The 27,017-nt window shown below is 41.7% G+C and overlaps 1 protein-coding gene across 3 annotated transcripts; it reads right to left on the reverse strand.

Annotated features, from left to right (window-relative positions):
* Positions 1-1,671: 1,671 nt before the first annotated feature.
* Positions 1,672-26,396, reverse strand: MAML1 (mastermind like transcriptional coactivator 1). Of its 3 annotated transcripts, none has more exons than XM_075102730.1 (5): positions 25,804-26,396; positions 14,671-16,080; positions 12,229-12,498; positions 8,263-8,377; positions 1,672-6,106 (listed from the first exon to the last, which is right to left on the reverse strand). In XM_075102730.1, the coding sequence occupies exons 1-5, from the start codon at positions 26,170-26,172 to the stop codon at positions 5,115-5,117; spliced, it is 3,156 nt and encodes a 1,051-aa protein (XP_074958831.1). In that variant the 5' UTR covers positions 26,173-26,396; the 3' UTR covers positions 1,672-5,114. The 3 variants fall into 3 exon arrangements, with proteins under 3 accessions (XP_074958831.1, XP_074958830.1, XP_074958832.1); XM_075102729.1 differs by having other exon boundaries at positions 14,671-16,083; positions 25,804-26,395; XM_075102731.1 differs by lacking the exon at positions 25,804-26,396 and adding an exon at positions 24,875-24,989 and having other exon boundaries at positions 14,671-16,083.
* Positions 26,397-27,017: the final 621 nt, after the last annotated feature.

Here is a 27,017-nt window from a genome sequence, read left to right on the forward strand (position 1 = left end):
CAGAGTCACATTAGCCTCAGGAAAAAGAGTAACATCAAGCCACAAAACAAACCCAAAAACAAAAACCCAGACCAGATCAGTTTCTGGGCAGAGGTTGGTCACAAGCTGCCACTGATGCCTTAAAAATCTTTGAAAAAACATGCATATGCACATCACCTCAACAGGGGAGTTTGCGAAATTTCTGGTTTACTCAACATTAAATACAATACAGCACTTTTAATGGGATGATAAAGCAGAAATTAATGAAGTAATAACTTCAGAGTTCCCCAGAGGCTAGAAGCAGCTCATCCTGCTATTGTTACTTATTATTACATTCAGTTCTTTATAAACTTCTGAAGTTACAGGTCCCCTCCTTCCCCCAACCACAACTCCAGACTCGTAGAGTAGGAATACACTCAAAATATACTCAGATTAAGTCAGGAGGCACTTTGCGAGGAACTCTGAAGGCTGTAAACTGGGGCCTTCAACACAATAGCTGTACAATAAGACACCAACTTCAGTGCTTGCAGAATGATCCTTCAATGTCTGAAGCTGATAAAAATCCTTATTACATTGAAATTACAGTAGCATGTAAAATAAATACAGACTTAGCAAGAAATGCATGTGTCACTCTTCGCAAATTCTTTATCGCTACTGCTAAATCTGTGGTTGGAGAGATTTGACACGTTTAGAACGTAAGACTAGATATCATCAGTTAAAAGGCACACTTGACAAACAGGAAATACAACATAAGTAACTCAATTCTTGGGTCTGCTGCAAGTTGTATGATTCACTAGGAGAACTGCTTTGAGATGTTCGATTAAGAGCAATCTGACAAGTAAGAACTTGCCAAGAACATACTAACACCCAAACACATCCCACCAAAGCTAGGCTCCTCTGGGCACTGATGGAGCCACAGATCACTGCTTTACTTCTAACCAATGTACACGTAAGCGTCCATCTTAAGAGGCTCAACAATCCAGCAGGGTCTGAAAGACCTGTTCTGCCATTTTTTTCCCCGCAGCCTCTTCAACCCGCCAGCTCTCTGAAGGGTCTTAGGGACCTTACCAGCTTTAAGCCAAAATCTTCATGCCACTTGCTGCCAGTACGTACATGTTCCTCATTTGCAGTATGTGTTCCTCACTTCTGGTTGGGTTTTGGGTTTGTTTGTTTGTTTTTGGAGGGTGGGGGCTGGAGTGGGTGTTGTTTTGTGTGTTTTTTTTTTTTTTTTAACAATCTGCCCTCGTCAAACAAACAATATCTTTGCCTTTTTACAAGGAAACCAATTTGAACCTCCAAGGCCTGTTATTTTGAGGGAATATGAGCATATTTTTGGAACTCTACGATTTTGTATGTGACGTCTTGGTTGTTATTAACATCTCGTTCACTAGTAACGACCACCGCGGCAGTCGCGCCTCCTAACCCGCAGCCTACAACTGCATTTAAAAAAAAAAAAAGTCCAGAAGCAGTGGGTGTAGCATAAAGCCTTGTTTTCAAAGGAAAGTTTTCTAAGGCCTCTTTATGCAGTTCTGGCCTGTTTAATGGACTTTCTGAAACCGTAAGAATTGGTAAGACACAGCAGAAGAATTTGAGCTGACCAAAGTTGTGTGTTGGGACGAAGGGAACCATCTCACTAGGAACAGCAGCACTGAATCCTGCTCAGCTCACACAAATGTATGAAGTCACACCATGTATGTTTAATACACTAGCAAAATATTTATTTTATAATGATAAAACAGAGGTGAAGGATTTCTTTTTGGTGTGCACCAGTAATTGTAGTAAAAGAATAAGGGAATTAATGGACTCTTTATACATTTCAATGACAAAAATTCATAAAGGTTAGCATCAAATTCAACTGTTCTCCATTTACAAGCATAAAACTTACCATAATACCCCCCAAACACATATATAAAGAATTATAGTTTTAAAATCTATAAAAAGTAAAAAATATACAGTCAGAAGATCTAACTCTTATTCAAATCTTTAATATAAAATTGTAAACATTTATTTACACAAAGGAAATGTGTATAACAAAATTTTGAGCACCCTTTTCAATTGAATCGTGGTTTTTGGAAGGCAGTGGATGTTGCACAGTGACACTCTCACCTTTCCTACCCAACCAGAACCGCAGTTTATAAATAAAGCCATGGGCGGCTGGCCAGGTACAGTTCAGGGGAGATACATTTTATTGCTCTGAAGCTGCAGCAAATGGAAAGCCCAAGTGCATATATAGACAGCTACCTGTTAAAGGGCACAAAGGCAAAGCCCAGCCCTACCCATGCACCTATGTACATCTAAACCGTATTTTCACTTCCATTGAACTGTTTCAACTTTGTTACAGTGATACCGTGTTTCCAACAGTCCGGTCACATTATGCAGACAGGGACCAAAGCCAGAAGTGAGGGCTGTTTTTTTTCTACCCAGTTAAATGCTGTTTGGATCCTGTTCACATATGAAGACCCATGGGCATTATAAGCCTGTTTGCCTAGAATCACACTTAATTTTACTTCAACAGTACCATGAAAAGGCCCTGTCATCAAATCTAGATACCCTCCTGAACACACGCTCTGGTCAAGCAGGGCAATATCCACCTTAGCTTCCAGAAACAGTGGAGGAACAAGCACATCTGCATTTTCCTGGACATTTAGCTGGATTGCCTTTTTGGTAGTAATAATGCAAGCAGCAGATGTCCTTCTCCTCTAATTAAGAAATCACAACTGGATGGATTGTATTTTGACTTATTCAGAACAAAACCTGCGTGCAAAAAATCTACTGGAAAACACAGCAGATTTCACCACAGCCTCAACAGGGAAGAAAGAAAAGCTGAATCCTACTACCCTGTTGTTTCTCTCAAGTGTTTGTACGGGGGAGAAAAAAAAAAAACAAACTAGTGACACTGAAGGATGCCACTTGAAATTATGAGGTCCCAAGCACCCCCAGCAGGAAGGGAAGGCACACTGGTGCAAAGTTAACCCTTAAAAATAAAAATACAGCAAACACTCCTTCCCCTGCCATTGCTAATTTATATCTATACCCTTCTAATGACACTTACCTTGGACCAGTTTTTGGTTTAGCAGTAAACCAAACTCACTAGCTCTTTTCTTAGATTGCCAGTATAAGAAAATTTAGCATCAGTTATTTGCATCTCAACTACATATTCTAGAAAATATCAGAAGTGTCAACAACCAAAATCACCAACACCTTCGTCTTCCCATCCAAAGACAATCTTTATGTTATCTTTTCACAAGCTCTATGAGGGATTAAGTCTGCTTCGGTGAAGCTTTATCTACTATTCAACGGTGGGATCCACTGATCAATGCACATCTTTCACCAACAGTTCAACATGATACAATATCAAATCTGTTCAACAGAGCGTAATTCATCCACACTAGGTAAGTGTGCTGGACAAACCATGTTCCATGCATATTTGGAAAGGGTTAAAGTATTAGTGTTAAAAAAGCAGTTTTTAAAAGTGCAAATTGTCTCAAAGGAGCTGCAGATACAGTAAAAAATTTTCCTTCTTTGAAATCAATGTTATCCTTCACTTCCCTTCACCCACTCTAGAAAAAACCCTCTCTCACGCATCTCTGCAGTGCAGAAAACTGAAGAAGCCAGTCTGTGTTGAAGGAAATTACTTTTAAATCACAATGCTGGGTTTGGTGAGAAAGTTTAAAGGAGTTTTCAAAAAAAGTGGATTTAAAAGGGAAGAGGTATTTGTGCATTTAAAACAAAAGCTTTCAACTTTATTTTCATTTTAAAATAAAGGTTAAGGCAAGGTGGTTTGTTGGTGGATAGGGGATTTTTTTTTTTGGTAGAAAGTAGGACTTCGGAACACTGACTGTTCCCATTGTGGTTTTTGTCCTTTCTGGGACTGACCCCAACAGATCGATAAGAGGTCTCCTTGGGCTGAGCTGAAGAACCAGCATCTGCTTCAAGGGATATTAAAGAAGTAAATCCACCAGTCTACTGAAAGATTATCAAACTCGTAACCCAGTATTTAAAAAAAAAAAAAAGTATTTAAAGGGGGAGACTTCCATATTGGAGCAACCATCATACAAGTGTTCTCCCAGGCTGCCTGTGCTATTATTGCTGATAACGACTTTTCACCTCTCAACCAAATTCTTTTTTCCTCATTTTCATCCTGAAGTGACAAAGTCTTGTGCTCATTGCATCACTGGTAACTTTGGGGAATGAACTGATCTCAAAAGTTAGTTTTACTTTTTACAACAAAGAAAACTAGATGAGCTGTCATGAAGCAAAGCCTTCATTTAAATACATCTACCTTTGGAAATAAGTTATGAAGAAACAGGTGCAAAGTAAATGGCTTTACAATTCATGTTAAACCTACTATAGTTTAAAAGTTCTCCCGTAAGAAATTCCCCCTTTAAACACAGCAAGGTATAAGCCAAGAACTGTGCCTCTCTACAGAGTGCAAACTGCAGCTTAAAAGACTACAATCTATTAAGATGACTACCTAGACTAACTGGCCAGGTTTTAATACTTTCTTTCATCTATCACCAGCATCTAGAAATATTTACTGTGAAATATCACTTGCTTATTGAGAGTACAGGCACATGCTTCAGCGATGGGGAAAAGAAACAATTCAAAACATTTTGCAAGCGTACTCAGGTGCATACAGCCTCTTCTCAAATGAGAAGTCAGATGTTTGATTGACAGGACTATAATAGCATGTCAAGCTACAAACAAATAATGATTGCAAGAAATAGCTGCAGGAGACTAAGCCCTAAACACATCCTGTGCAACTATTTGCTTTTTCTGCACTATTTCTGTGGAATTTTGTTTTATTTTTAAATAATTAAAAAAATTTAATTTTAGAACACTGCAAGTGAGATTTCTGAAAGGCTGGCTAGGGTGTGCACAATTTTTTTTTTTGACCTGTTCAAGTGTGCAACTCCCCAGATACACCAAGATAAAGCGCACTGTTCCTGCAGACCTGCTTGGTGCGCCACTACCATGTATCAACACTCATTGAGAAGCAGCTCCAGTCCCTTTCCCAACCATTTACCTCTAATGCCTGCAAGTCTCCTCAATGCCACAGGTTTTTTTTGGTCCAAGTGTTGTTTATATTTCAGGAAATAATTAAAAAAAAGTAAAACCCCACCCCCAGGCCCATTTTAATGAGTTCCTAACAACTCATCCAAATCATTCATCCACTCCTCTGAAGTCCTGTTTTTCAGCAAAGAGTCTATCAGATCTGTGTCACCAGTTAAGTTCTGAAGTCCATTATTGCCCGACTGGCCACTGTAGGCAAAAGGCAGCTCTTGACTGGTTGTCCTCACAGGGTACCCTTGACTACAGTGCAGATTACCTCTGTTGGGCATTTGCTGATTTGGATTCTGGTTGAAAGCATTCAGATCTGGAACAGTCTGGTTCATGCCAGGCAAGACTTGCTGTGAGGGTACCTGCTGTTGTGTAGGTGGGTTTGTCCGCTGCTGCGCACCTAAAGATGACGACAGCATCTGCCCAGAGACAGCAGCATTCATAGAGGTCATCGGTCTGCTGGTGCTTAGGCTTACCTGAGGCATTCCTTGGGCAAACTGTTGGTTGGCCATCTTTAGATGAGTTTGCTGCATGTGGAAAGAGGAGCTGGCAGTAAATGGTCCTAAGCCACTGTTTGCTTGTGTCTGGTTGTTAATATTAGGGATACCTTGGTGTTGCCAAGATGGATTTTGAGCCCCCATAGCAGCTGGGACTCTTGCCATCTGTGGCTTAGATAAGGTTGGATTCAGTGCACCTTTACTGTGCTGCTGGGAAATACTTGAGTTTGCTAAGGTGTTCTGCCCATACCCAGCAGGAACAGCAGCACCCTGGCCCAAGCTGCCTTGTCTCTGCATCGGTGACTGTCCATTGGCACTTTGTGTTGCATGCTGGGGAACCATCTGTGTCATACCAGGCGCCAAGTTGTATAATCCCCCTCGCTGAATGTTTTGCATATTGGTATACTGAGTCACCCCCCGATCCTGCTGACTGGAGCCCGACTGGAGTGGAGGAACAGAAGTGTGTCCAGGTCCCATCTGAATCATGTTCTGGGTCTGAGGAAACATCCGTGGACTACTGGAGCTGGACTGTCCTAAATTACTGACCCCAGGCATGGCTGAAGATGACCCTGAAATACACAGAAATATTTTGTACATTAAATACCTCTGTTCAACCAGAGCCAAGCTAGGCTCATAGACACTGTAATCCAGAACAGAGGAGCAGCTGCATTTGTATAAACCAACCTATGCAACTAACACACAGACAGCAGCACTTTAATTAAAGAGTGTCAATTGTTGCTCCAGTTAGCACCTCCACTTTGATCTCAAACACAGATATGCCAATATCCTAAAAAATCTGAATACCACTTCTAAGAGTTCAGCATCATCAATTAAAAAAAAAAAGGTAGACTTTAAAGGCAGGACTCTGGTAGTTCTTTGTGAACAAAGGTATACGCACATACTTTGAAGTGCATGCACAATTTGCTAGGCTGTTAAAACTACCACTTACTGCACACACACACACTGTCAGTTATTCCATGCATACACTATCTCTTACTGTACAACTGTAGGGTTTCCAGTCCTGTGTTTTCCCAATGCCAGAAATTTATTCTATTTTATGTACCTTTCAGAAATTTTTTGTCACATATCTTTTGGATTTCCACAATGAAATATTCACTATGTTAATACGCAATCCTGATAACCAAGCAAGATGATTTCCAAAAATAAGTCTTCTCAGTAAACCAAAAGTAGTCCTTTGTTCTTGTAAATTCTGAGTAAAAAATGTTTCTTCATGTAGAAGAAACAGCCCCTACTTAAAGAAAAAAGAAAAAAAAGTACTGTGAAGTGTAATGCATATAATCCCCCCCACATCTTACAGTCAACCAAGGGAAACCTACCTACACTAGTACTTTCTCTACTTTCAAACCAAAACAGATTTTTTTTCACATTTTAAGATAGCTAAGCAATATTCACTCTCCATCATTATTAATTAAATTTTTATTCAAATGTAATTTCATTCAACTACAAAGCAAGTTATGGTGAATTAGTTATCAACAAAGCACACCATAAAAACACCAATGTTATGGGGTGGGGTGGACGGGTGGGGGAAGAGTCTTACTGGAACACTATGGTGAAGAGGTAGTACACATACTTTTTAAGATGCAAAAAATAGTTACAATCAAAACAAATAGTTTTAATAATACTGAGGTCCATTATAGCAAAACATACTCTATTTCTAACAGGTGTTCTACTGTATTTCTGTAGAAAAGTGTCAGGAGAAAAAAAAAAAACAGAGTGTTTCGGTGCAATATTTGAAGGATGCTACTGATCACTCTGTTAACACACAATCCTTTTGTATTGGTATCAAGTTTTTTCAGTTAAGTAATGAAACCCAGTCATAGCTCTACCAGACACGGCATAGTCACTAACACTGTCAGAATGAGGGTATCACATTTCTATTTGCATCTTTTCCCGTCAGTATTTATTTCTGTGGGAACATAGAGAGTAAGGAAACAAAACAAAGGGAATAAGCACTTTTTTTGTACTCTTAGGCTTATGAAAAAAGGCAAGTGGCTTCTTGATGCCCTGGTTAAGTAAGGATTTTTCAGGTAAGGAGGTCAGTTTTTACTGTTCTCTAGTTCTTCCACATTCATGAAGCTATTCCAGCTTAACAGTAACAACATCCTATTTATCAGTGTTAATACACTGAAAACATACTAAGCTGCTTCTCCTACAAAAGAAAAAAAAGACCATGTAGGACGCTAACAGTTGAAGTCAAAGAGAATTCAAATTGCATTCCATTCTAAAGGTAGCAGGGATAAGAATATTAGAGAGTTTTAAACTTGTCCTAGTAGATGAGAAAAATAATACGTCACTTATTTTTCTTTAATGAAGGCCTGTGACAGATACAAGCAGTAGTGACCTTAGGCTTCAGGAAAACACATCTGAACCCTAACTTTCATATATTAAGGAGAATTTACAACCTGTAAAGGAAAATGGCTGTATAAAAAGGCCTTTAGAACAATGAAGGTACTTAGGTATTTTACCCATTTCCAAAGCAATATCAAGAATCAGAAGCTTAAGTTGTCCCAGATATCTGGGACAGGGGAAGCTGGTAATTTGAAACTGGATCGGAGTATAGGTCTAGAAGTTTAAAGGCACAGTAACATGGAAAGATAATGCAATAAATTAATTACAAGCTATCCAATCCAGGAAATTTGAAGACACCTTGTTTTTTACTCCTGGTATTTTTTCTGCCATTATTGCAATTGCCACGGTTACTCACCTGTGAACTGTCCAACCTGTTGCTGGTACAGATTCTGCGGTTGATCCTGATACTGGGGAGGTGGTCGAGTCAGATGCCGCTGCAGCTGTTGCTCTTGCTGCTGCCGCTGTTTCTCCTAGAAAAGGTCCAATGCAAGACAATTAGAAAACAAGTCAAGCTTTTTCCAAGGGTGACTATATTGGATAAAAACAAGCTATCTGCATATTTTTATGCGGAGCTGGTAATTAAAGGGGCTTCTGCAGCCTTACAGTCACTTCAGACCTTTGTTTTCAAGGTTCAAACATACTCAGTTTAATCTGACGCATGGCAAGACTAGGAACTCAGAGACAACAGGACAACAGCGCACATTACAGAGTTACTGCAATGTGTGGCTGAAGCCCTTAAAACGTTGAAAATCTGAGGTGTTAGTCTTTTTATCAGTAACATAATCAACCAGCATTTTTAGCAATACTCTAAAGACACAAACAGGTACAAGAGCAGCAAGTGTGTATAAAAAAAGTCACACATACTTTTTTGCTCTTTATCTCCAGATCAATTTATTTTAGACCTCTCTTTAGAAATTAAACAGAAGTACAAGTCATAAATATCAACAATGTTACACAGAAAAGTAAAAACTGAACGTGTAAGTATTTTCTAGCCCTGGGTTTAAAAAATGACAAAACTATACGCAAACCCTTACATACCACACGTTTTCCTAGAAGATTACGGAAAACTGCAGAACTAAGTTTGTAACTGAAGCTATACAAGTTTTGTTACTACCGTTCAAAACCATTTTCTTCACAATGCATCAATCAGTTGAAACAAATCCTACTAATGATTCCAAATAACCTTGCCTCTTTAAAAGCCCTACTTTATGATAAAAACATCTGAAAAAATAAAATAAGCAAGTTTTCAATTAGGAAACTTTTGGGGAAAATGAAATTTAAAGCCTTGAAGGGAACATTGAGAGAGTATGTACATGCACTAACAGTATACTCAGAGATCCTGTCAGTGTAAACAGCTAACAGGTTGCTTTTACAATATGGAACATATCAGGCACAGCATTTCTGGGTAGATATCTCTTACAGATATCTCCAACCAGGCTGAAAGTCTGAGATAACTAACTCGTGATACAATGCACCACTACCTGCTTATCTAAAGTTGCATAGAAAGGGACAGAAATTCCCTTCCAAGACTACTGGGGTAAAGACACAAGTAACATGCCTTTAAAGAACAGCCTAGTGCAATGCACTAAATAGGCAGATGGTATACACGCATTACTACCGTCCTTTCGAAATGTCTACAGCTAGGAAGCTGTTGAGACACGCAGAGGAATGAAGAGGGCAGGCTGCTTGACAGAAAGGACCTGCTACTTGCAGGACCAGTCAAACCTGAAAGAGGCTGACCACAGAACCCACGGAGATATGCCATAGTTCTGAGAGAAACCAAGAGCTGCAGAACCTTGCTCAGGGAAAAAAAATAAGCAGAATACCAAATGCAAAGAAACAAAAGCTTCAGAGTGGCAAGGAATGCCACTGAAGCTACCTGAAACTATTAATTCTCCTGCAAAAGAGAGATCAACTGATTCAGTAATCTTTTTGTAAAAATACATCCGGTATCACATGTAGCCAAAGAAATAAATATCAAATTAGAACGCTAACAAGATCTAGCTTGACTGGGCAGCACAAGGCCAAGAAGTGTGGCAAATGCAATACCCAAGTCTGCTCAGCTCCAAAGCAAAGCCACTCCTTATTTGGGATCTGAGTCCCAGCATCGCTATACAGAGATACAAGATGTAGACGTTAGTTGTAATTACCGTAACTAGAACAGGAATAAAATATTTTCATAACACTGAAATTTACTACAGCAACATGTGCTGGCTAGGCAGCAGCAAATAGGTAGGGAAAAAATATTTCAACACTGTTTGAGATATGCTACTTCTCACCCTGTTAATACACCATCCCACCGTTCCCAGAGGTCTGACACGTTAGGTCCATTACGTAGCTCAGGAAACCTGCTGAGCCACAGCTCCAAGAGCTCTAATAAGTTCCAAGAGCTATGCACCAGCGGTGCAAAGTACCAGCAGGGTGCTGACACCCTGTATTTCTTTTCTCCTCACCTTCTTTCAAAGAGTACCTGTTTGTTAACATTGTGGGAGAGCAACGATTAGTAAATTTTGCTGTTTTATATTAACATACAGGGCAGCAAAACCCAAATAATTTACTCAAAAGTACGGGATTTATTTATATAAGTTTATAGATCACAGAAATCATATAGAAAATATTATTTTATTGAAGATTTGGGCACTCTGTCTTCAGCCTTTGACAGTATTTTTCAACGTAAGCAATATTTCCACCATAATATTCCCTTAGCCCAAAATGTATTTTACCCAAATATCAAATATCTTTAGTAAAGTTCCTACAATTTTCTGTAAAACATTGCCAAACACATCTTTGTGTGTTTATCTACACGGGGTCAAGAACTGAAGGGGCTTTTCTGTCATGTCAATCTAGTCCTCAATTTTAACACAAGTCTTTAAAGTGATCAAAAAAGCCATTAGCTAGGGCTTGGCACAGCCATAGCTCCACAATATTGCAAATTCTGCTACCCTCTTTCCCTCAAAATGTGCTCCCCAACCAAGATTTCCCATGTTTTCAGTTCAGGGGAGACTGCACCGTTTCCTTCTTTCTTAAATAAAGCTTCTGATGTACAGTTGCTGCAGTAGAATTTAAGGTGTCCACACACAACCATTACCTGACCTTCTCTCACCAACTCTATTTTCCAAACTACTATTACAGTGAAAATCCCATCTACCAGGATAACTACTCCCAGCTTTGAAGTTAAGAACATTGAGATCTATCACCTTTTAACAATGCTGAAAATTAATAAAGTTACACATTCCCAACTGTTATTAGTTGAAGGACTCCAGAGCATTTAGATTTTTTAATTCTCAGGGATAAATGCAGTTCACATTTTTATTTCATTAAACCTCTGGCTCTTTTATTTTTTTTCCCCATTATCCTCAAAGACAATACTTTCTGCATCTCTTCCCCTCCCCCTCCCCCCCATTATCTTCAAAGACAAAAACTTTTCAGCAGTACCAATCATTGCACTTTTTCCAGAAGGTCTGAATACCAGGTTCTGCCTGGGTCTCACAAACCTTCTTTGAAAATTCATCTTCCCATTACTCTGTACCAGATACTGGTAATTTCTCTATATGTGCAGTGCCAGTGGCTGGAACACGACTGCATGGACTTCTAAAAATGCAGAAAAGCACCAATGACAGAATAAGGCCCTCTGGGCCGATTCCCAGCTGAAGGACTTGCAAAAGTTATAAAGCTTAGAAAGGCTCACACAAGCAGCCTGCTTCCCTGAGAGAGGCTAAAGCAGCTTTCTGCAGTCTGATTGATAGCAGAGTTAAATTCTTTTGGCAGGATAAGATGCAAGTTGCATGCAGACATCTAATTACTTTCCCCAAATAAACAAGTGAAACATGTTTTAAAATTTGAAACATGAACTTCTGTGGATCACACAGGAAGAAAGGCAGAGGGCAAAATGAGCTTACAGAGTCCCTTGCTCATTGCTTCCGTTTTTAGAGCTCTACAGAACATATCAATAGTATCCCAACCTTACCTTTTATTTTTGCGCCAATTTCATTTGCCTTTCTTCTTTCACAAAGAATTACACCATCAACAGTATGACACCTTCTCTCCATGTAGGTATGGTCTTGCATTTCCACACTACTCAACTCTAACTGTTTTATTCTTTTCATTCACCACAGCGCCTTGTAGCAACAGAAAAATAAGCCTCGGCAATCAAGTGCTGTGTGTTTGGGTTACTTTTATTGAAACATAAAATAGCAATTATACTTATGATACCAAAGTGCCTTGCAGTTTATATTCCTTATTTTGTAATGTGATAACTATTTGACAAGATCTCAAACGCTGTTTCAGTCCAAAGAAAAAAAAGACTGCTGGCCTCTCTCACCTGCTCAGCCAGAAGATGTTGCTGTCTCTGCTCCATTAGGAATTGCTGCTTCTGTTGCTCCATGAGCAAGTGCTTTTGTTGCTGCTCCCTCTGCTTCTGCTGGTCCATCAGCATCTGGTGTTGCTTCATCACTGCTGCTTGCTGCTGATTGCTGAGATAAGTTGGGTTGCTGTGGTTACCTGCCATGGAGACGTTGGGAGCCTGGGCACCCACGCCAGGGCCCGGGACAGAAACAGGAACACGAGGAACGTTAGGAGAAGGGTTTTGATCCTGCAGAATATAGATAAAAATGACATGAGTTACAGGAAGAGGTTAGCCCTCCAGAATTTAGAAACCGTATGTAGTTATGCAGATGATGAAAGGCACTTTCACGGTGATGACCATGACTTGTATTATTTTTATCATTTTACAGGATAAGGAAGAGAGGCTTTATAAACAAAGTCTACACAGGAAAGGGAATCATACACACCTTAGAAAAACAGAAACTGGCAATTATTGCGTATTTGTACATTTATGCTATTTAATAAAAATTAAATCAGTTCCTTGTATTTTGCCATCTTTATGCAAGAGCTTCTTCACTGATGAACCTTCTAATGGAAAAGGCAAAGTGTGATACAATTGCCAGTTCAGCTAATGTAAGACAGCAAAAAAGTCCTTTATAAAGTGCCAGACACAGAAATGACAGTTTGGAGTTACGATCAGAAGCTCAACAACATTCAGAAATAGAGGCTTTAACTTCAGTCTCAAAGTACTTCCCAAAGTCCAGCTAAACGGGCGAGCACAGCTCTGTGTGCTTCTGCTCAGCCAGAGGAACCGCGCCAGTTACAAACAGCAACTCAAACACGCCAGCTTCAGTTAACTTTGGCAGCAGCTTTGCGAACACTACACTTGAAATTTTCCTGATACAAAACATTTATTTAAATCCCACCTCTTCTGTCAACATTTAGCCCAGCATGTGTTTATGCTTCCCCTCCTAAATAGTATCAGAGTATTTACTATTTCCAGGTGAAGGCTATCACTGATCAAAATGAGTCTTAAGGTATTTTCCCAGCAATCCAACCATCACCATGTTCCTCAGAGGAAAATACTACTACAGATAAGCCTATGATTATTGACTGGAACTTGGGATAAGCAAAAATAACATGGAACTATTATCACTCAAGATCTGATACTCTCCTCTTTGTACCAGCAAACCCATTTGAAATTTGACAGTTTTTATCATGTTTAAGCACCGTTTAGCCTCATCTCTAATTATGCGAACAAATACTACTCTCAAGTTCAGAATTCAGTCAATGGGTTTTGCCTGTTTATTCTCTCTTTGCAATTTCATAAGAGATCATGAGCCAAATATAGGTAATTCTGTGCTAAGTTATTCTATACGCAAACTTCAGAGAAATTCTCCAGAAGTGTTCATCAGTGTTTGTTAATTCAGTGCAAATGTGACAGTGTAGATGCAAGGTCACCCTCATGTTTTTCAGTGAGGGGGCGATGTGACATACACAGTCATCTCCACCCTTCCCCTTCTTCCAGAAAAATGTCATTACATTGTTACTTCTGCTAGCTTTTAACGAGATTAAATTTTTTTTGTGCCTTATGAAGCACACATTGATCTCAGATTTTTGTTTGTGTATCAGCGTGGTCTTTGGCACAGACTGATCAGATCTTTTTCACAAGTTTTTGTTTTATTTTGTTGAGGGGACATATCACTAGAGCTAGATCTCCAACAGCTTTTGCTAGAGGAGATTTAATCCTTATAACGAAGGCCTTTTTTCTCAACAAGCCCTCTAGTATGAGCATTGCAGACACATGTCACAGAATCCCAACAAGTCTATACCTCCATCCACCACATAAATTTTCACCTGCAGCATACCTGTAGTATCAGTTGCATATAAGGCAAAGCAGCACCATCTGGAACTTTCCTTTACAGGAAAACCTGAAGCATATTGCTTCAAGCAGACAAATATTACTATTACTCAAAGATATATTTCTCTCCTATCCCATGCTTCCCCAATCCCCAGACACTAAAATAAAAAATTCTTAGATTTTAAAAGCCCCAAGGAACACCCAAGAAATCAGTAATGCAGCCCCCATTTCCATCTCTCTTCAAAAACGCAGCAGCTACAGGCATGTCTTTTTATAGTAAGCCAACTCCAACACAAGTAGGGACTAAAAAGAAGGTAAAGAAATCAAAGCTTCTTTGAGAATGCTGTTTAACACTACAGTTTTACATGAGTTATTTTAGGCAAAAGTTTACAAAGCATCTATTTATCTTTGTAATTAGAAGCTTCTATGAAGAGTGACATAATCTCTTCTTTAAAATCATGTGGCAACTGTTTTGAAACATTACCAAGTAATCTGTACTCTAGCCCTACCTATCCAACACCCTCTTGCCAATCCTTAAATCTGCTACTAAACAAAGGTAACAAAACCCAGAACATTCACCTGACTGTGCGGTAGGCGGTACGCAATGTTTCCAGACTTGGGTTTCAACAGGATCATCCCATTCTGGTCATCACTCACGTGAGACAGCGGTGGCTGCTGGCGCTGCTGTATGTATGCCAACATGGGAGTCTTGCTCTGACCAGGTACCGTAACCCCCTGTTCACATTCTGCTTTATAATGTGAAAGAGGTTTGGTGTTCCCATAGTCTAGCATAGAGCCTTGACTATTCACAGGGTTCTGGTTCAAGCTGTTTTGCTGATGACCCAAAATGTTCACATGGTAATTGCCTCCGGCTCTCGGTGAGCTTTTATTTCCCATATTAGGCAACATGAGTTTCTGATTGTTGAAGTCTGGCTGGTAAACCGATGGGCTGGTGGGATTTTCCATGGTATATGGGACAGCCAGTGGACTATGAGAAGGCCCAGACTGTTGCCACGTAGACATCTGGTTTGTTTGGTGGACTTGTGAAGCTTGCTGCTGGTTCTGCAACATCTGGTCTCTCTTCTGCTTGGCAGCTATCTGCTGAAGTTGATGAGCAGAAGACATTTCTTTGGCACTTCCTGCGCCCTTCCCAGGTAACAACACGTTGGGGAGAGGCCTCTGGACATTCTGAGAGTGATTTGATGCCTGCATCATGGGCTGATTAGGATTTTCAGTCATTGACTGACTGGAAGGCTGAAACATAGCCTGAGAACTACCAACCGCTGGAGAAGCAGCACTTACAGGTACAGAAGCAGCACCAATAAATGCTGGACCTGATGAAGTGGATCTCACCTGGGGAGATCCCATCTGGTCCTGTTCAAAGGGTGCTGGGGAAAACTCAGTCTTTATGTTAATATCTTGTGGCAACGGAGTCTGTGCAGCTGAATTTGAAGAATCTGCGTCTTTTTTCTCTTCAAAGTCTTCATTAAAGAGATCCTTCATGTCTTCATCGGGCACTGATCTATTAAGCTCCTCAATAAGTTCCTTCCATTCTTGCTCATTAAGATTAAGATCAGGCATCAAGTTATTCTGAGATATAGAACCCCCTGCTCCAGCAATCATACATGGAAGATCATCTACAGGCTCCTGCTTCAGCTCTTTGTTCAAACTCAGAGGAAATGAGTCATCAGCATCACCGCCTCCATTCATTTGCAGGCTGGAATCTGGAAGACACTTTTTGCTAATGCCATCTAGCCCCATCGGATGTTTTCCATTAAGCTGTAAGGTATCTCCGCTGCCCGATTTCTTGTCAAGATGATGGAGTGGAGACACAGGGGGCATTCCATTGGAAGAACCACTCACTCCACCAAGACCATCATCACGACGCAGTTTCTTGGACACAGAAAATACATCACCGTAGCCATTCTGCTGGTCTCCATTCTGAGGGGAAGCAGCACTATCAAGCTTTCTTTTCACAGTCTCATGGAGCTGCTGAAAACAAGGAAGGTTTAGTTAGTTAGTTTTATGTTTCATAGATTAGGATTTTTATTTCTTACCAGAACATTGTCTAGCTCTGAATAAAACATTTTAGGAAAAAAGGTTAAAAAGAAGGTTATGTCTTTGATTTGATAAGATCTGTTTTACAAGTCATCACATGAGATGACTTCCTTAGTATAATCTCTTAGGGTAAACTTTCTAAAATATGTACTATATCAAACAGAGGCCCCTCCTTCAAACAAAACCAAAAGCTGCCATATACTTTGACAACAACCAAAAGCTAGGAAATGGCTGTGAACTGGAATGTGTTATGAGTTTTTCTATTCAAAATGAAAATATATTGAAGAATGTTAAGATCAAAATTTTAGATGAGAATAAACCCCTGTATTTTATTTGCCCCATGCACACACGGTATAATTGTTCTGCAAGACTGCTTTAGAAAGCAGTCTCACATTTAAATATTTAGAGAAAAAGAGAACCATTTCTCTTGTGATTATAATTCTTGGAGAATAACTATATATATAGATTTTGTAGACAGTCAGTTTTGGCACTAAAGCAAAACCAGCCTGCCACTAAGCGACCACTGTTTCACACTTCTGTCAGTTTTATCACATCAAAGTTTATTCCTTTCCTCCTTTCTCCTAGTGTATTTGCCAGCTGCTCCTCCCTGCACTATGACACCAGAGCCCCAACCAGCTCAACAGTTGGCTTCTCATAGCTAGTGAACACGCATATTCTTTTTCTTGCAGTGCCACCTAGAAGCAACCAGAGGGTACCGCAACAGTTTTACAACCAGAGTTTGAGCACCTTCCTTCAACTTCTCTTTCCTGGCAGCATTCTTTCAAATATAAAGTTCTTTCCACTGACCTCAAAAATATCTGAAAACAGAACTCATGCACACATCAAAGACGACTATAAACTTTTCCTTTCATCAGGTGCATTCTGTAAAAAAAGTTGTGCTTTGCTTGTGCTGGACACTACAGCACCACGAACCAACCTGTAGAGCAGAGACGCTGCTCCAACAGAGCAGTGCGCTTAAAGAGGGAAAGCTGCCACCAGCTCCCCTGACCTGTACAAGAAACCTTTGTACATCTCAGCAGGACACACGAGGAAAACCCCACCCCCCACACCACCGTCTGAAGCATGGTTCTCTGAAGAACAGTTCTCTCAGATGGCACAAAAGCAGCTCATTAAATAAACCTCAAGACAAGTATGCTTATTTTAATATTACTTGCAGTCTCCACAGTGCAGTCCACTAACCCTTGGGGAAAACTGTCTCATCCAAGAACAAACAGGGGAAACCTCAGGATCTCACCACTCAAGCAAGAGGTTGTATGTGGAGCCAGCATAAATTATCAGAAGAATTTGACAGCACTTGCCTGGGCAACAGCATTCTTTGATTTAAGGACAGAAGGACTGGTTCAGTTAACTGTAATTTTTTTTAAACATTCTACAGTTAGCTGATCTTTGGAAAATGCACTATTTGTTTAATGCTTGCATAAGTAGCAGCAAAACCTTATTTTTATCTGAGACTGATCTTCTAGATGGTCCATGGAAATAGCAGCAGAGTAGTGAGATCAGCAGAAGATCTAGTAGGACGAGGCAAGGTGTACATTTGGAGAGGAGGCTGGAACTTGAATTCTCTTAAATTTGAATGTTAGGTCTACAGCTTGGAGTAGCAGATCTAGAGTGACTATTTCAAATACCAACTTGAAAGAATGCTGAAAATTTACTTTTTTTTTTTGTGAAAAGGCAAAACAACAGAAAGCAAGGAAGTCTCAACTCAATCGCAATGTTTGGCTTTCAGCAAGTTTCCCATCATTTACTTAACACTCCAACTGGGAAAACTGAAGTTCAAGGTGGATGAGTTACTTGCCCAAGGTTATGTGACGAGTCAATCTCTCAAGTTTGGGAACGAATCTTCCTTAATTCCAAATCATTAGGGGTAAACACACTCCTTGAAAACTGACATAACAAGCAACAACTTGGTTTTGTACGCTGAACATATTCTTCTCATAGTTGAAGCAAATTTCTATATTAAAACAGAATATATGCCCATTGGGGTCACTGCTATGATTATAATTCATACAGGCAACTCAAGGCAACTACGATTTTCATAGCATTATAGCTGTAGTTGCACAGAGCTCTTCAAAGGCTGCAAAATCCACCTGCGTTGCTGGACAAATATTCCAGAAGTTCGTCTGTCCTAAGGTCTTTGCCACTGTACTACACCATTTGCAATATATGCAGCTAACTAGTCTAAGATTAAATTGTCCATGTTTATAAGCTACATTTACTGTAGTCTAGAAAAAGACACAGACCCCAATATCCATCACAGGCTCCTTCCGTCAATAAACACACATAGGAGCTTTCATATCTATATGGGTTTTAACAGTCATAATGCTCAGGTATCTGATTCTTGGTGACACCTGGACTTTAGTTGTCCTAGACAAAGTCCTCCTTTCACCCAAAACTACATTCTTTTGTCAAAAAAGGAGGTTAAAGAAAAAATAACTTTAATAAATTCACTAATGAAGTAAAATTTGGGAGTGCCTGCTTCCAGCCTTGCTTCACCTCAGCTAATCTAGGATTATTTGAAAGATATCCTACCTGTACGCGACAGCCAATAGACACGTATGAAAGAAGAAAATCTGCTTATCTTTAATCCGTATCAGAAAAAATTGAGCCCTGTTCAAAACCACAACACTTAACTTCTGAGTTTTAGAAGTTATTCATCAACTGCACTTGCACCCTAGTTCACTTTTCACATTTAAAAGAATTCAAAAGCCTACTTGGATGCAGTGGCAGTAAATCTACACTAAGATTTATGCTACTGTAGTTAGCTATCGACAGTACAGCCAGCTAACCAGCTTAAAACTAGCCTAGTAGCATTGTTCCATTTTCTACCTCCTTTCTTCTCTCAAGAAAGGACGGAGCTATAGAAGTTTGTGGGAGCCAAAAGTTACAGGTTCCTTCTCCTCTGCTATTAGAAATAGATCCTGATACTCAAATTTAAACATGAGTAAATAGAAGGTAACAGAACCTGAAATTCACACACCAAATACATTCATACAACTACTCTGCAAATAACGCAACTTTCTCTTACAAAATTCCTTTGTTATATGTATTTCTTACATACCGTCTCAGCTTTTTATTTCCTAACAGAAGAAAAAATATTAAATTCAATTCTTCCCCAATTTGTCTGCATCTACCCAAATAATCTAGTTTTGGGGGAGAAAATAATAAGGAGCATGTGAGATACAAGTCAGACTGCAAGCTATCTACATATTAAACTGCTCCAACAGAGTTCTGAAGGCAAGAAAAACCTGTTCTCTTCTGCCAAAACTCAAAATAAATAAAAAAAAAGAAAAAGAAGAAATGACGAAGTAAAGCATAGCTTGCTACTCACTAAGAAAATCCCTTTAGCTTTAATTTTATTGTCCAGTATTATTCTGAAAGGCACAGTGGCCCTCTGGTACACCGTCCATGGTTTCCTTCGCAGAATCAATCAATTTTATTTATATCATGGGAGCCAATCCTTCCCATTGTCACAAGAACAGATACAGAAATGTATTCCCATTTTCTCAGCTTACTCAGCTTCCCAACAAAAGATGAACTTCCAAGATCTCTGCTATTTAGCTTTGCCTAAAAGTAGTACCCCAAAATCATTTATCCAAAGTATTAAAACCAGCATAGGAACAGTGCAAAGAAAGGGATGTAAGCAGGCCGTGGTCCTTTGGCCCAAGACAGGACATAACAGTTCCTCAACGAGCCATGAAGGGCCATAGGCTGCACCTCTTGCACACCACATCAGAGCTGCAGTTTATTCACTTGAGTAAAACAGACAGTCCTCGGCATGATAACAAACACACTTGGCAGGATCACTCACACAAGTCAGGCCATAACTGTGGATTCCTCACATGAGGAACACAAACTGGTATAACCCAGGTGTCATCCGTCACAACAACAGGGGCGCCCAACACAAGCAGCCTCTGATCGTGTAATTCGCAGTCTATACACGCTATACTGATTGGGGACACAGGACTGCAGTGCCAGAGAGGGATGCATGCCCAGTCAAATGACATGGCTTCCATCAGAAAATGGACAGCACACAAATAATTTTGATAAGTTATATTCAACCTCTGTCTTAAACCTACCAGTTTTACCACAGTGATGCTCAGCCATACCGTGGTCTTAACTGCAGGGGCAAGTTGGCTGTCTTCATTGAAGCTGTCTACAAACTACTATGGAAGCCCAGTTTCTTCTTGCTGGAAAAGCTTTAGAACTTAGCATTGGCTGAGTTCAAAACTTCAGAGTCCGCTGCAGTGCTTGCTTCCTGCCTTGGTGGGAAAGGGGCATGAATCACTGACCAAAACAGTGGCACAAAGAGGTCCTGTTTGGCAGGGGGGGAGGTGGGGGGGAGGTGGTGTTGGGAATTTTGGTGGGGTCTTGTTTGTTTGTTTTCTTTTTTTGTTGGTTTGGTGGTTTTTTTTTTTTAAGGGAGAAAAAGTTTATCCTAGGAATCAAAACATCATTGTGAAACACTCAATACCTGAAACTAGTTTTAGATACTAATCTGAAACCAATGACATTTCAATACGTTAGAACTTAACAAGCATGAAAGTTGAGTTCACATTGTTCACTTGAAAGCAAGGAATCCTTCACAACACAGAACTTTTAAACTGAGGATAGTCAACTAAACTGCTTTTGTAAGAATCCAGTAATTTGTTATACTTTGAGTCCTGTAACTAAAGATTGTAAAGATATATAAGAAATAGAAATTGTATGTAAGTTTCATTTTTTCTGAAAAAATACCTAGTGAAAATGGCAGAAACAAAACTTTTTAAAAATCTGGTTCTTACACTGCACCTTTTAGGCTCCACATAATGTTCTTTGTTAATTTTCTTAAAGCATCTGTTACAGAGATTAAAATATTATTACAGGATTCAACAGAGCTTTAGTTTTTTGTATTTTATTTGGAATAAGTTCACCATTTCAGACTCAGAATTAAGTTACATCTACAAGGTTTTATCATTAAATACCAGCAAAAGAAATATAATGCTGGTCATTTATTTTCAAAGAAGAAATGCTATATTAGTCTAGAAACACAATAAAAATCTAATTCCAGTAGACATCCTAGCTAGATACCAGCTTTCTCACCTAGAAGGGGAAACCAAAATAGAATATATCCGTTTCTCTGCCATGGAAGCGGTAGCATTGCAGCACAGATAAGCTCCCATGAACCGGAGCTTACAGAAGGTCCTCTCCAGACACAGATTCTCCTCTCCTGCCTGGCCAAGCACAGGAGCAGCAAAGATGGCAACGCCTTACACCAGAACAATGTAAATATCAGAAATTGTAGCATATGAATTTTGAATAGAAAACATAACATTTTGACTACACAACATAGTAAGAATTCCCCAGTTACTGTGCATCTACCCACAGCTTCCAAAGTTCACTCCCCCTGCAAGGAAAGCGTTCTATTACCCAATGTGTTCCTGCATTCCACTGTGTTGTCAGAACCAAACTGCTGGACTAATTTTACTTTAATTCCAGAAGACTTTTGTATTTGGGTGACTGCCTGCTGGAGTGAAGAAAGGCTGTGGATATGCATGTCTATAAATATCCCAAGCCTGCATTAGTCACTAGGGGCAGCTTCTGCTACAGGAATTGTTCTGCTGAACCAAAAAAACTGCTGTGCCTTCAGCTGCAATGCCGGATCCTCCACCTCACTTGAACTTAAACAGCAGCAGCAGAGCAGTCACTCCCAGATCCTAACAATTTAGGAAGCATCACTGCATATCTAACTAATCTAGTAAGGGAAATGTTTCAAACATACAACAATACCTCACATAGAATTAAAAAGGAGACAAAGAAAAACCTGTCTGAGTTGTTGGGCAACAAACTGTCAGTCTTGTCAGCAAAAACAAACAATGGTGGCAAGACTACACTGCACTACAGTTATGTATAAATAATGTGGAAATAATTTGCTATTTTTTTGTGGTAAAACATAATTTCACAATTTAACACCCCTATACCACAGCTTACACAAAAACAAGGTCTTCTGAATTATTAGTGTACCAGCCTGAGCTTCGTTAGCAGAATGCTATTAATGCTTGGAATGGATTGCCTGGATTGTACTGACCTTTCATTTATTACTTTAGGTCTTTTCAACCAAGAAACATTGCATTGGTCTCCTTATCCTTAAATTTCTTTTAAAACTTTTTACTTGGTGCCTTTGCTTAAATTAGAACTCACCTATTATTAATGTAAAAACTTCCACCGCTCCCCAAAAAAATGCTGGTCTGCTCCTCAGCTTCAGCACAAAGCATTCCCAAAACAGGCCACCACCGAGACCTTCTCTGCCCATTCCAGAAATACTGTTTGTGGTTTTGTGGCAGCCCTAGACAAAACAAGCTATCTACACAACAACTGCTCTCAGGTGGGGAAAGAAAAAACAGTAAGAAACAGGGAGCAGGTCTCCTTCCAAGAGACCACATCATAAAACAAGGAGTGGAGATGAAAATCCAGATCTTGCCGTTCTCATTCCTGTGTCAAGGAAACACTCTGTTCAGCTCAGTGATATGCTATGTTACAGTCTACCAGAGAAATACAAGGAAGCCAACCTTTCTACTGCAAAGAATTTAAACAGCCTATTAGAATGAACTTCCTCAAATCAGAACCTGACAAAGAGGAAAAAATGTGCTAGGGGGCAAGTCCTTTCTCTTCCCCATTTCCCTGTTTCTCAAAAACACAAGATCAACACAAGGGACAATACATTATCCAAACAGTAGCATCTTCTCCTTTGAACATAGTCTTAGTAATGTAATCTTAAACAACAGAAACATGAAGTAAATTTCAACAGCTATGATTTGATTTTCCCATTAAATAATCGTCTCAAAATTTAAAAAATAAGAAGCTAATATGTTTTTCACATTTTTCCTCAAACTAAGGACAGGCCTACATGGTGCACAAGTCATCCAAGGTATTTCTGTATCAATGCTGCATTCTCTTGGCAGCTCAAATTTTAGAGCCGCTGAGTAAGAAAACAAAGGATGAATCTGCCCCTTACTTCTGCTTGTAAACAGGATCCATCCAGCTTCAGGATCTAACACACAAAAAAGACTAATGGAAGATAAAATATCTCATTTTGGCCACATGAAAAATCATACAAGACGTTAAGGAAGTGGCGGTGCTATTCTGTTCCCCATTACTATTTTGAATTTGCAAAAGATGTCCTGAAGTACAATATCTGGGAGCTCACATGTTGTCCACTGTCCACAGTTGTGGCAGAGCTGCTTCACGTCCTTCTACTACAAGCCCTCAGATGCTAGAACACAAACCCTCCACATTTACACAAGTTGCTTTCTCTTTCAAGGCTCAAAATAAATGCTCCATTAACTTTCAACACAAAGCACCAGTTTCCAAGAGAAGATTCATATGTAGCTTCATGGAAAACTCTGGATCGTAACAGCAGCGATAGCTGATATGATGTATGTCCCACTGATCCAGCAGCATTCTTTTGAAAGGAATGCGACCAGGGTATTTTAAAACAAAATCATTTTGGTGTTCATCCAAACTTTATTGAATATTATAAACCAAACCCACGTCCTTCCCATACAATGCACATGCTTGGTCTTGATAACAGCTACATGATTGCTGGAGGTGAAATACCAACCTAGAGAGGTAGCTTTTACACCAAAGGAATGAAATTAGCAGCAGAGGTTTTTGTTGGTGGGTTTTGTTTTTGGGTTGTTTTTTTTTCAAAACTTGAATTACTAAGCAAACCAACTTTATACCCTAGTAACGAGGTGATGAATCAGCAGCTGCAATTAGGCTTAGAGTCATGTATCCTAGGAAGGAAACAGCAGGCCAGCACGAGGAAGAGTCATTCATACACTAAAACCCTCTTCTGTTGTGTAAATTGGCCACTGGCAACAGCTTCCTGTACAAGAAGGGCTTCCCCAGATGTGCAGCGTAGTTCAGAACCTCACTGCTGTTGAGAGCCCTCATTATAATGGATGCTAATTAGATCAAATCCACATCCAAAGCAATTTAAAAGAAACAACACCAATGAATCAAAGACATCTTTCTTTTAGAAGATCGATATTAAGATCAGTATGTGGCAGCAGTTTAAGCAACAGGATTTGACCTGCTAAAGCGCTCTGCATGTAACAAAAATATGCACTATTAACACATAGAGCCCCATGTGCAAAAAGCCTTAGAGCCCAGACAGGAAATAAACAGAAATCCCACCAAGTCTTTAGATAATAAAATAGAAGTTTGAGTAATTTTTGTTCTGACAAAAGTTTACTACACAGTCTGCTAAACAACAGCTACCTGGAAAGCTTTACAGAATCACTGCCAGGAACACACAAGGTTCCCTCTCTTCCTCAAAGACTCTTCTTTAACAACCACCTGAAGTGCTCTAACCATGTCACATGCACCTTCGTCCTTAGAAAAGTCACTATGTCCTAAATTCTCATACTTGTATTAGCAAGAATAGAAACAATTCAGCTGAAAAACATTTTGAGTTCATCTTGTAAACACAACAATATTACAAACATACCAGCTAGTACAACCTGTGCACGTGCTGCCCGGTGCTAGTTACATTAAAACTGACATCGATGGGCACCATGTTTCGCTATTTCACACCATGTCCAGTCATACCCAAGTATACAGTAAGCTCTATCGTGATTCCATTTTAAAAGCTGTAACTAAATGAGGTCCAAGACAGCAGAGGGTCACATCCTCCTTCACTTCTAACCTGATCAAACACACATACCATCTTAAAAATATCATTTAATCCAGATGTTAACCTGGAAATGTCTCAGGTTAATCCAGGATCCCCTTTTAAAGGCACTCAGAAGAGTACTGTATCATTTTCATGCAGGCCGCCACTTAGAAATACCTGTTTTTAAGAAAGACAGGTATTAAGACAAGCAACATTTAAGGGGTTATCCTACTAACCTACATTACTGACACATTAGTACACAGCAGTATATTTAAAGGGCTCAGAATAAGTTAAGCAATAGCTATCTTGATATACAGACAGGGCTGTATGAATACATCCCGACAACCAGAAATGCTAGAGAAGCCAGAGAAACATTAAGATTTTGAGCTAAGCCAGTTTTTAATGGGTGGAGTGGGATTCCCATAGTGTTCACACCCACTAGAGTGAGTGGCAAATAACCAGCTGCCTTTCCACTGAAATTCTTTCCGATACGTACCAGAATTAATAGACACATTATTTGTCTTAAAAATTTCCCCACAGTAATAAGTGTGTCCTTATCAAGTCACTCTATGAAACCCTGACAGACTAAATTAAGGACAGGAGCAAGCGAGCAAACAAAAAATCCAAAGCCACCGCAGTATTAGCGCTCGCTGGAGAAGGTTTTAGGTGAATAAGGCAGCAGCAGAGTTCGCAGAACGCTGCTCCGAGCGCATCGAGGCGGCCACCCCTTCTCCCCATCCCCACCTCGACAGGCAGCAGGTTTTATGTCACCACCGCGCAAAGGGGACAACGGAGGAAAACACAGGAGCCCCGATGAGCGGCGACGCCGTAACCGAGGGGACAGGGACACCCGCAGAGCGACACCCGCCTGGCGCTGCCCCCGCGCCCGCCCGCCGAGCGTCCCCTGCTCCCGCCGCCCGCCCCGGGGGAGCGGTCACGGCCCGCCCCGGGCCCCCCGCCCGGCCGCCCCGGCCCCTTACCGCGATCAGGGTGCTGCTGCGGCCGTGCTGCTCGCCGCTCGCCGCCTCGCCGTCCAGGCCGTTGGCTCCGCTCCTCTCGGCGCTCCCCGCGACGGCGGCGGCCGGCGGAGGGGGCGCGGGCGGCGGCGGGGCCGGGGGCGGCTGCCGGTGCTTACCGGCCCGCTTGGCCTTGGCCTGCAGGCAGCGCTGGTGCAGAGCGAAGGTTTGCTGGCGCTCCAGCTCCAGGCGCTCCGGGGAGACGGCCTGGTAGCGGGACTCGCAGGCACTGTGGTGCCGCCGGCAGAGCTCGATGCGCCGGCGGAGCCGCTCCATCACCGCGCTGTGCCGCGGCACCACGAACTCCGCCATGGGGCAGGGGGGCAGCACCATGGACCGGAGAGCGAGGGGGGCGGCCGCCGCCGTTCACCGGCTCCTTGCACCGGTCCCCGCCATGCCGGGAGCTCCCCCGCGTCGGGCCTTCCCCGGCCTCCGCCGCTCCCCCTCCCGCGGGCCTTACCTGAGCTCCCCGCCGCGCTCGCCCCCGCCCCGCTCCCCCCCCCCCCCGCCCTCTCCGCTCCCCCCGCCCCACTTCCTCCTTCTCCTCCGAGCCCGGTGCCGCTGCGCTTCCCCCCCCCCCCGCCTCTCCCTCAGCCCCCGCCCGGCGGCCGCTGCCCGCCCTCGCGGGGCCCTGCCGGGGCCCGCTGCGCTCCCCCCGCGGCGCGGCGGCCGTCGCGCTCAGGCACGGGCCGGCCCGAACCCCCAGCTCCCCATTGTTATCCGCGCCGCCGCCATCTTGAAATTGTTTTTTCCCCGCAAGAGCCGAGTTGAGAATAAATAGGCGGAGCTTCCTGGGTGGTGGGCTACGTCACGTCGCGTAGCGCGTCACGAGCCGTGAGGGACAGCCCTCCAAGCCAATCGGAAGGCGCGGAAGCGCAACGGAAGCGGCGGAGGCGTGGGCGGGCAGGGCGGTGCGTTTAAAAGGCATGGGGAGGGGGCGGGGCGGCAGCAGCGCAGCCACTCAGGCGCGCCGCGAGGCGGGGCCAGGGCTGACTGACAGGGAGGGGTGGGCAGTGCGGCCGAGGCAGCACGGGGCGCCGCCGCTTGCGGGTCACCAGCGCCGGGAAACAACAGCCTTGCAGCGAAGGGCCGCCTCACCGGGACGGGGGCTGTCACCGCGGCGGCAGCCGAGGCCCGCTCCGCGCCCAGCCCCCTTCACTTCAGCCCAAGCAGAAGCG

The sequence above is a fragment of the Phalacrocorax aristotelis genome, chromosome 8 (genome assembly GCF_949628215.1).
Source record: "Phalacrocorax aristotelis chromosome 8, bGulAri2.1, whole genome shotgun sequence".
In the NCBI taxonomy this organism is placed as follows: Eukaryota; Metazoa; Chordata; class Aves; order Suliformes; family Phalacrocoracidae; genus Phalacrocorax; species Phalacrocorax aristotelis.